At 45.3% G+C, this 11,390-nt stretch overlaps 1 protein-coding gene across 1 annotated transcript; it reads right to left on the reverse strand.

Annotated features, from left to right (window-relative positions):
- Positions 1-2,716: 2,716 nt before the first annotated feature.
- Positions 2,717-8,414, reverse strand: LOC133918932 (uncharacterized). The gene has a single exon (XM_062363069.1). The coding sequence runs from the start codon at positions 8,141-8,143 to the stop codon at positions 7,571-7,573; it is 573 nt and encodes a 190-aa protein (XP_062219053.1). The 5' UTR covers positions 8,144-8,414; the 3' UTR covers positions 2,717-7,570.
- Between the last annotated feature and the right edge of the window lie 2,976 nt (positions 8,415-11,390).

The raw sequence follows: 11,390 nt of genomic DNA on the forward strand, positions 1-11,390 counted from the left end.
CCGCTGCGGCATCTGCCTCTAACGCCATGCAGTGGGGGCTCAGCATTTTCAATTTGAATTTACATAACCGTCGCGTGCATAACCATGTGCTCTCAGTCTCGCTCATGCCCACGTCACCGCCGTGCTCCTAGCTCGAGCCCATGCTGCCATCACTGTTACCCTTGTCTCGCTCGCGCCTGCGTCGTCGCCACCCTTCATCTTAGAAACACGGTCATCATGCAGTTACACACACGATCTTAGCCTCTTAGGAATCGACGCACTCACGCACACGGTTGTCACTCGTGCCTCGAGGGTGCCTGGACCGCTATGCATGGACGTGTGGGCAGTGTGTCGTGAGTTGTGATCGCGTCAACGTCGGTCAGGTTGTGACTATATAGGCTTGAGTCATTGTGGACCGTAGTCATCAAGCAGACCTACAGAATATGACACTAGCTAAGTGTCCGTACGTTGCAACGAAAACATAAAATATTGGACGCACTAACATCAAGCATACACTTATGGTATGGAGATGTGGATGCGTCGCTAAATGAATATATCACGAGCGATACAGTAGTTTGATTTCAGTTGATATATAAAAAAAATGAGTAGGAGATTATCCGCTAATTTTCCTCCTAATTTCTTCAATTATTGTTATTAGTAAAACGAGCTTCATATCCGTACTCGATAATGAGGTGGTGAGACTAGAGTACAAGAGTGGATAGCAAAAATAGGTAAATTATTTGAATTTTAGAAATTTTTTATTAGATGAGAGAAGAATAAAATGAAGAGGTAACGTGGAACCAACTGTGTTTATATAGTTGATATATAGAAAAAATTATACAAAATTTTAGTGTATATATGTATACTTTGTTACTTTTTGTGCCCGCTAATGCCGCCATGGAACGTCTCGACCGAGAATAAGGAGGGCAAATTGGGGGTACTCCATCCACCTCGTGTTGGTCCCGTGCAGAAGGCCGGAGTAAAGACTCCACCTCCCCTGCCTGTCTGCCTCTGTTTTTTAACTGCTCCAGAAGAGATAATAAGAGCAGAGGAGGGTCGAGACCAGAGGTGACCAAATGGATGACCCAACCCAGCACGACATGGACCCACTTAGGATCGGGTCGTACCGTGTCGACATGTGGTACGGTAGGTTCAATGTTTTTTTTTTTCCTGTCATAAAGAACCAATGGACGTGAGAATCAAACTTACGATCTTGAACATGAGAAATAAATACTCTATCATCATGGTAAACATCTTTTTATATATTAGAGATAAACAAATAATATAAAATTCTTATAAAAATAAAAAAACTTAAACAGATCATGTCATATTAGCCCGGTATGCTGGCCCAACCCGTTTACTCTCGTGTCGTGCCGTGTCTGAACGAACTGTTTTTTTTTTTTTACGCCTCAGGCTGACCTATTAGGTCTGACCTAGTTGACGACCTTTAGTCGGGACTCCAAGGAGGGGGACAAGTAGCGGGGTCATGCTGCCGACGGGTAGGGCCTCGCGTGCCGCAGGGGTTCTGGGGTCTAACGAGTTTGAGGTGAGGGGACGGGCGGGCTTAACCAACCAACCGGGATTAGCCGCTGATCTCTGTCTGCCGTCGTTACGCGTTGGTTAGGACTCTTCTTCGGCCATTGATTTGGTGATATTTGGTTCTTGTACTAATCGACTGTCTCCGTGTCTCGAGCCATGAGATCGAGTAGCTTAAGCTTGGGACTGCAACCGTGTCTCGACCAACTTTGAAGCACCCGAGTTTGTGGTTCTTTCGTTGCTGTGTGTCGCGAAATCTAGCTATTTGATAGGAATTTTGGTAGGAATGTTTTCTATTATGGTTGAAAATGAATTTTTCTAACTAACCACCACATCATAAATTGGAAAAAGTACAAGCGTTTTTTAGAAGACCAGCCAACGCAAAACGGAATCCTACGTACAAAAAATCTTTCAACGGCACGTGCATTGACAGCGCAAGGATGTGAGCGTCCGAATGATACCAAGATGTTGTCTCATGTGACATCCAATTGTATCTAAGACTTGGTGGCCAACGATTTAGTTGAGCTTTGATTTAATGGAATTTCGCAATTCGTACCAAAAAAAATCTTTGAGCGGGAATGATCTCAACGTGAGGATGTAGCATTGCGTACCACGAGTCTCAGTGCATGATCGGACGGCGCCAAACGGCATAAGTGCGCGTGAGTTATCATCTCCATAGAAAGGATTGGGTTGCTATCTGACGTAGCGTTGATCACGAGTAAACAGTCCACACAAACACAAGACTCGTTAGGTCAGGTCGATATTCTGTTTCGCTGGCAGATTTCATTTAGGAATTGTGTCAGATCTTAGGGTAGCGACCTAATAGGGTATAAATGAGAGGTGGCCGGCCTATCTTTTGGCTGGTTTCCTGCCCGTGATGTGGCCTCGAAGGCGTCAGCTTGAGTGAAGAAGTTGGCAACAGCAAGGGGATGAGATAACAAAGAATAAATAGATTAGGACTTGGAGTTCTAAGTAGACTCTATAATCTCTTTCCATCTACTGACTCTACTTCTCCTAACCAAGTTCATTCTGCTAGCCTATCTAATCCGACTTCTAACTCTATATTCTCAGCCGAACTTACTCTTACTAACCTATCCTAATCCGACTGACATTCTGATCATAATCCTAAACTGACTCATTTATTGAAAACTGTCTATGCTAACAAATCCGGTACTTAGCCACCACTTCTATTGTTGCCCCCTTTGCCTCTTCTCCTGCTATATGTATTACCATACATAACAATTGTTAGCATAAAATAAAATCCCCTTATCAAAAGAATTTCTCTCTTTCTTTTTTGCGGATCAAAAGAATTTATCTATTAGCATCCGATTTCATCAACGCACTGCGTTTAAAATACTCAATGTACGACGGTCCAATGTCAAGCCACCATGTAAATCAGAAGATAACACATCTGAACATAATGCACAAATCAGGTTTGTAATCTAACCACTACTGCTCTAAATCTCAGATATATTCTGGGAAAATATGTACACCCCCGTGATGTTGTTTATAATCATACACCATCCATGTTCTAACATCTTACAATGTACGTCTGTATCGCTTTGAGAAATGGCAATTCTACTATTTTGCTAATGTCAGAGTTTCAACTGTTGTGTATCTATCCTGTCGTTCCGTGTGTCCTGGTACGCCTGCCTGTTGTTGTCTTTCATGTGCTCCCTGGAAGGATCCCTCCACAACTTAGTCTTGGCTAGCTTGAACAATTCTCTCCACAAAGTACTGGTGAAGATGCGGTCTCTATCAGATATGAAAGCTTGAGGCATACCATGGAGTTTATAAATGTTGTTGATGAACAGCAGTGCCACTTGAAAGGCTGTGAAGGGGTGTGCCAGGGCCATAAAATGGGCATATCTTGTCAACTTGTCCACCACCATCAAGATGCAATCCACACCCGATGATCTCGACAATCCTTCAATAAAGTCCAGTGAAACCACCAGCCAAGCAGTCTCGGGCACCGGAAGGGGTTAAAGCAATCCGGGATAACTGACATGTTCTGCCTTTGCTTGGTTGCAGACATGATAGGCTGCCACACAGTCCTTGACATCTTGTTTCAATCCGGGCCAAGCAAACAGACGTCTGATCCTCATGTATGTAACTTGAATTCCAGAATGTCCACCAACTGGGCTTGAGTGTAGTGCGGTCATCAGTTGAGTCTGCACTGATTTGTTATTGCCCACCCAAATATGACCCTTGAAACGAATCAAACCATCCTGAAGCTGATAATGTCCCACTGATTCCTTAGAGACACTTAATTTGTACAGTTGACTCTGAGTGGTTGGATCAGATTCATACCCCTTTGCTATATCTTCCAACCAAGCAGGGATTCCAGTGGAGAAGGCATGAAGCTCAGCATCTGAAACACCTAGATATCGAGACAGTGCATCAGCCGTTCTATTGTCAGATCCCCATTTATAGCTCAGCCAGTACTACAAACCCAACAATTTGACCATGACTTTCTATTGCCACGGTGTAGCAAGCCTCTGATCCTCCAAATGCACTAAACTACGCCGATTCGTGTGTATCAGGAACTTGCCATTCTGCAAGTATTGTCGCCAAGCCTCCACTGCGAACAGTATGGCCAAACTCTCCTTTTCGTTTGTGGATAGTTGCTGGTTGTGAGGGCCCAACACTTTGCTAAGAAAAGCCAGTGGGTGACTGCATAAGAACCACACCAATTCCCTTCTTCGAAGCATCAGTTTCAATGACGAACTGCTTGTTGAAATTGGGCAAGGCTAGAATGGGTGTTGTGACTAAAGCCTGCTTAACTTCCTGAAAGGCTTCCTCATGTGCTGATGTCCAGACAAACAGTGAATGCTTTCGCAGTAATTCAATCAAGGGCTAGCAAAGAATACCAAAATTTCGCACGAACTTATGGTAATAACCTGCCATCCCAAAAAACCACGTACCTCCACATTGCTGGGAATATGTGATTTAAGCATAGACTGAATATTCTTCCCATTGGTGCCCACCCCTTGAGCACTGATAACATGGCCTAAATAAGTCAGTTTTACACGACCAAAGGCACACTTAGACCTTTTAATCAGTTTGTGCTGTGCCAATATCTGAAACACCTGTCTCTGCAAGGATACATGATGTTCCATTGTGCAACTGTATATCAAAATGTCATCTATGAACACCAATACCCCTTTCGAAGCAATGGCTCAAGAATTTGATTCATCACACTTTGAAAAGTTGCAGGCACCCCAGTAAATCTGTAACCCATCACTCTAAATTCATAGTGCCCGTGATGTGTCTTGAATGCGGTATTTGGCTCATCTACAGGATCCATCCAGTTTTGATGGTAGCCGGCTCTCATGTCTAAGCTTGAGAATACATAGGCTCCAGCAAGCTCATCGAGCAATTCATCGATGATGGGCAAGGGATAGCGGTTCTTCACCGTGACCCCATTAAGGCGATGGTAATTAACACAGAAACGCCATGTCCCATCCTTTTGCACTAATAGCACAGGAAATGCGAAGGGGTTACTGCTGAACTGAATGATGCATTGATCGAACATCTCGGTCACTTGGCGTTCTATCTCGTCTTTCTGCGCGGGGTTGTAGCAATATGGCCATAGATTGACTGGTTGTGCTCCTGGCAAGAGTTGTATGGTGTGGTCATAGAGTCTCTGAGGAGGCAACCCCTTTGGTTCAACGAAGAGATCAGCAAATTCAGACAACAATACACTCAGTTCAGGCGACACTTATTCAGTATCCTTTAGCTCCAAACTGCATAGCTGAATCATATGAGATTGCTTGAACCTGATCAAACCATGTAACTCCATTGTTGAGACAATGAGACCATATGGCAGGTGTGTGTCGCTTCCTGAACTCCGTGCAATGTCACATGTCGACCCAAATAGTCAAAGGATAGCAACTTCTCCCTCCAATGTACAGTCATAGGATTGTGAATCTCCAACCACTCCATTCCAAGAATCATGTCATAGCAACCGAGAGGTAAAACCCGCGAAGTTGAGTAGAATGACACACCTTGCACCCATCACTCGTAATTATTGAGCACCTGGTCGCATCAGAGCTCGCCACCATCAGCAATCTTTACTGTGAGTGGAGTGAGTGCCCTACAGGTACTAGATAACTGCTGTGACAACCTCCGACTGACAAAATTGTGTGAGCTCCCGGAATTGATCAACATCAACACCTCCCTCTTGTGGATTTGTCCTTTCAATTTCATAGTTCGAGGCCCTTCAACTCCATTCACCGCAGCTACTAAAATGGACAACAAATCTATAGCTCCGTCAGTGCACTATTCATCATCTGGCATGTCTGTTGAGCTCTCTAAGACCATCCCCAACTATATTCCCTGCATTTCGTTCCCTTCCCGATCCCCCTCTCCGTTCCCATTCCCTTTATTTTCTCTCATCTCCAACAGCTTCTCTTCGATTCGTAAAGAAAAAAGAGAGAGAATTCCGTCCTGAAAAGAATGACCTTGTGAATCCTTTGTGACGGGAACTATAAAGGAAAACCATTGGAGCGCTGAAGGGAACAAAAATCCCTTCGTGAAAGAATTTTAAGCCCTGACGGAAATCGGTTGGGGATGATCTAATTCACCATGGTAACTCAGCAGTTCTTCCACCACATGCAATTGGACTATTGGGGCGCATCAGTGTTCGCGAGACCACCTTTCCCCACATTTCATGCACAGCCCTTGTACTCGATGCTGAGCGCGCAAGGCGATCAGATGCTCTTCCATGTTTGGGTGCGTGCTCCATCCACTCCACGGCAGGCCTCCGAATGCGATGGAGGTAGTGGCAGCCCGGTACATATTTGCATCCGTTCGGCAACCTACTCCATCCTCTGTGGTTCCGGTACTAGGGAGTCTTGATCACCTCCTCCTGCAAGCAAGACAGAGACACTGCAGTATCGATCTGACGAACGATGCAAAATAACAGGAGCTCTGATTTCATCTCTAAGTCCATCTAAGAACTAAGTCATAAAGAATTGGGGCTCCCAAGACGAGTGATGTGATATGAGACTATGCATGAGATTATTAAATTTTTCAGCATATTTTGCGACAGTCCCAGACTGCCTAAGATGGGTGAACTGACGAACCAAGTTGTGAAACTCACACCAAATTTCTCACAGATCATGTTCGAGAACCCTTCCCAGTGATTGTGACACGGAAGGATTGGATTGCAACCAAAGGGCAGCATCCCCAGTGAAATGCATCATCGCTATGCTAACCCACAACTCATTATGTACCCCAAAAACTTTGAAATACGCTTCACTTTTTAGCTTCCAGGCCCAAGCATTTTCCCCATCAAATTGCAGGAAATCCAACCAAGGTGCTGCATGAACTCCTCCCTAATTGCGATGAGAAGCATCCCCCGTGAACTCAGTAGCACTGCAGGATCTCGGAGAGGAACATGTACCCTTCTCCGGAGGTGGTATTGGGTACGATCCCCAAACAGCCAACCCTCGGTTCCCATGGTGCTCGCGGTGGCCTTCAATCTTCCATCTCGTGGTTGACAGCGGGATCGGTGGCGGGGTAGACAATGGCGGCTTGGGAAACAGTGGAGGCAGATCTCTAGGCTTGACGGACAGCATTCGCAATCAGCACCACTTCCTGACACAGGTCACCCAATTCCTCACGTACTTCTTCCATCACCGCTTCTGCCTTCGGCTTCCACTACGTCAACTCCGCCAACTTCTCTATGATCGCCTAATTCGATTCCTGGATCCCGGCCATCGCCTTGGTGAGTTCCGCCATTTGCTTCTCCATGTCCATCGCTCGGTGCTGCTCTCGTGTGTGGTACTGATGCTTCTAGAGGTACTCTGACCGATCCAGGTCGGCGGCTCTGATACCAGTGTTGTTACGATCTAAGTCGGTGGCTCTGACACTACCAGTGTCGTTATAAGATCAAAGAAAGGATTGGGAGATCAGAGAAGAAGAAAGGCAAGAATAGCAACGAGAGGAGGGGAGAGTTCTTTCTTCTCAAGTCTTCACAGTTAACATAGCTTTCTCCAGACACGCACACAAGTACTTGAAACACCAGCGTTCACTCCCGTGAGGCCCGAAGTTACACAGCCCATTCTCCAACAATGTATTTCGGGTTGGGCTTCGCCGAGCAGGTAGACTTCCTCTGCGCCACCAGCCCATCCTTCTCCAGAGGTCCTTGTCTTCCCCTTCGCGCCTCCATGCTCCTCCAGATCACAATTCCCCGCGTCTGCGCAACCCTGATGCCCAAATCCTCACCACTCCAGCCACAACAACGCACCAAATTACCACAGCAACAAAAGCAGTATCCCTTGGGGGCAAGAACAAGACCACTCGGGCGCGCATCAAGAAGATTCAAGACAAGGCAGGGAGGGGGAAACCGGGGGGGGGGGGTGTTACGCACGTAGGTGTTGAGCTGCCGGATGAAGCTGGAGAAGTTGCTGTGCTTGAAGTAGGTGGGCAGAAGCCGCGCCGCGAACTCGGGCGAGTTCCAGACCACGAAGCTCGCGTCGGAGGCGTCGCTCCACGACACCACCGCGTCCGTTGACGGGTCGTCCACCATCTCGTACGTCTTCAGCAGGAACGGCGCCGGTCCGCCTCCTCCTCCGCCTCCGCCGGCCCCGCGGTCCCCGGCACCAGCACCGGCTACCTCCATGGCGAGCGATGCGGCGGCGGGCAGTGCCGCGGCGCGACTGCGACGCGCGGCGAGGGCGAGGAGATTTTGGTGGGGAGAGAGAAGTTCAGAAGGCTGGTCCTTGTTGAGAAGTTCAGAAGTTTGGGAAGCGGGTCCTCTGACACAGTGACTTCGCTAACACGCGAGGTTTACTGTAAGTTGGTCCACATGTCAGCTTTGGGGTGGGTTAGCTTGATTTCTTGTTTTTTTTCATTTTTTTAAGCACAGTTCTTTTTGCTGTTAGGGGTGAAATTTGCGGACCGCTTCGGAAAGGTGTTACCTGGAAGACGAAAATGGCGACTTTAGTGTGGTGAGACCGTCAGAGTCAGCAGTTCTAGTCCGTGTGGACTTTGGAATGTAACGGATCTTTTCAATTGCAACGGAGTACATAATCCATTGGGCTCAGTATCTGTTCCATCCTCATGATCTTGTCTCGTAACTTGTGCACCAATCTGAAAACGGAAAAGTCCCAAGAAATCAACACCATATACACAAATCAAATTTCAAAACACGTATCGAGCAAAAACCCATTGGGTTCTCTTAGGATCTGATGGATACAATCAAGCATACGAGCTATTCCGGCCCATGACGAACCGCCAAAACAACTCTCGATATAAACTCTTGTTATCTGTGGCAGTGATACCACCTTCCTCTCGCAAATGTCATCTTGACATCTTCACAATGCAAGATCAATTGGTGTGCTCGAAGGACCGATTCATCGCATCCACCCACACAATGCAGGTGTTGTTTGGTTTATGTTGGTAGCTTGTCAAGCTAAAAATTGGACATGCCAAAAAAAGAGTTGGTTGGCGTTTGCTTCAAAGCCAAGTTTTAGTCAGTCCTAACAATTTTGGTCGGGCTACGGTAAACAGAGCATCTGGCTTATTTATGGGCGTTCAAAACGTCTGCTAAAATTTAGCTTGGCTGTCGTAGCATAGAAAAATGATGTGCAGAATGATATTGGCTACATTAAGTGTGTGTTTGGATTGATGGATGAACTTGAATGGAAGATGGCCAACTAGCTTTTCGTGATGTTTGGTTAGTGGATGTGGTGGTCACTGTTGAAGAATATTCACAAATATACTAGATGAGTGTATCCAGATAAAAACAGTAGGACCGAGCCTTCCATGTTTGTGCGTTGCATGTGTCTGTTGTGTGTATGTGTTTATGATTTTTATTTAAATCTCGATTTTATCTGAGATTACTAGAGTGATTCAAAATTTTTAAATATTTTTATAAGTAAACTAGAGCTCACTAGCAACCCGTTTCAATCGGTTTGATTAAAAATCTTAAGCAAATATTTAATTAAAATTTCTTCAAAAAATCTACTTTATAACTTCTAGCAATTTTAATGCCTCAAATAAATTTCATGTACTAATTTATAAATATGTTTTGAATAATAATTAATTTGGTGAAAAAGTAAAGTTCTTTATAATGCTCTATTTATATGCATTTTTATCATTTCATATGATATTCTCTTTTTAATTTAATTTGAATTCAAATAAATTCAAACATGCACAAATTCATCCAAATGCTACACAATCAAGGGGTAAGTTTACCCAAAGATCATCATAACTAACTTAGCTCATCAAATTCATCCAACCAAACAGAAAATTAACTCATTCTATCTACTCTATTAATCTCACCAACCAAACAGAAAATTAATTCATCATATTTATACCAACCAAATAGAAAATTGGATCATATCAACTGAAAAATAGGGATAACCCTATCCCATCCAACCCGTCCTCCAATCAAACACACCCTAAATATTTCTTTTTGACTTAGCAATATTTCAAATAATTATGTTTTCTAAATCGTATATCCGATTTGTAATCAAATTGAACCGTTATATTACTTGCGATTTAATTACAAAACAATATCCATGTTGGTTATATTTTGGAAAAAAAAAGAAATAATAACATATGGGCTCCATGTGTCTGGCTCTCAGATTTGACATTACCTTAATTTTTGGTTTCGTCGTGAACCAAAATACTAGTTCTAGAACTTATTTAATATTGCCACAATTTAGCCACAGCCAAAATTATTATTGGTTTAAGAAACCAAACAGCCCGCAGTCTTATGCGCTAGTCTTTGGCTGGGTCAACGGTGGCTTCACTGAGGATTTGGAATCCATCGCAATAGTAGATTCAGTTCAATGGGCGCTTTGACACCTAATAGATGCAGGGATTGATGAGCATTTTTCTTGCAGAATCTGATGCAAATTTGTTTTTTCTTTTTGAGAGGACTTTACTCTACTTTGCGAGGACAGATGACCCCACATTTTTATTCAGGCATCATATCCATCCATTCCCTGCTCCTCTCATATAGAGCAGGCTCCACAAAATAAATTGAAGTAGAAGAGCAATCACTATATTGCCTCCCATGCCTATCAGTTTTAGCTCGGCTTTTTAAAATCGCATCACTCAAAAAAGAAAGTTGTGACGTAAAAGCTAGAATATTTAATCAATTTTGCATATATTTTTTACCACTACAATCTACACTTATGCATCTGTGTTAGCCTCAGGGATTTGCCTCACCTGAGGTTTATTCCGCGTTTTGCGCCTCGCCTGAGGCACGCCTGAGAGGCAAATCTGACTCGTTCAACAAGACCAAAATTGTTGGTCACCGCCCGGAAAATATCTTTTGAGCTGATGGAGCGTCAGATCACCGCCCGGAAAATATCTTTTGAGCAGATAGCTACCCTCTTCAGGCGAATAGACGTTTTCCAGCGTCTCCGCCCCAGCGCTGTTCTCGTCGCTTCCCCCTCCTCTCCGGTGGCCTTCCGGTGCCGGAGAGGGAGAGGAAGCAGGTTTCGTTGGTGGTTTGTGGATATTTAGGTCTAGCTGTTACATCTAGGTAGTTTAGGTCCTTCTTTTGTTGGAGTTCTCGGTAGATGAGTTGTTCCTGGTCATGTCCGTTCCGCCCGGTTCTGCCGCCCATCACCTCAGCCTGGCGGGGTGATTTGATCTCCGTGGTGGCGTCGGGCGAGGACGCGCTGACTGTCAAGGTAGGCGCGGCGCGCCGGGTCTGCGGCTTCTTCGTGCTCGTCGACCTTGGCGTGCTGGCGGAGGGCACGGTGTGGGCGTCGGAGGCGCGGCGCGCGCTCTTCACGCTGCTGGCTGAAGCGGCTGTGTGGAGGTGCGAGGCAACGCCGATGGGTTTCTTCTTCGTGCTGATGCCGACGTCTTTCAGTCTTTTGGAGGCTTTTGTGGTTTTTGCTCCCTCC

This window comes from Phragmites australis, chromosome 5 (genome assembly GCF_958298935.1).
Source record: "Phragmites australis chromosome 5, lpPhrAust1.1, whole genome shotgun sequence".
Classification (NCBI taxonomy): domain Eukaryota; kingdom Viridiplantae; phylum Streptophyta; class Magnoliopsida; order Poales; family Poaceae; genus Phragmites; species Phragmites australis.

What these genes read in the sequence shown, in the direction of transcription:
- LOC133918932 (XM_062363069.1), bottom strand. Translation starts at nt 8,143, where the DNA reads ATGGAGGTAGCCGGTGCTGGTGCCGGGGACCGCGGGGCCGGCGGAGGC.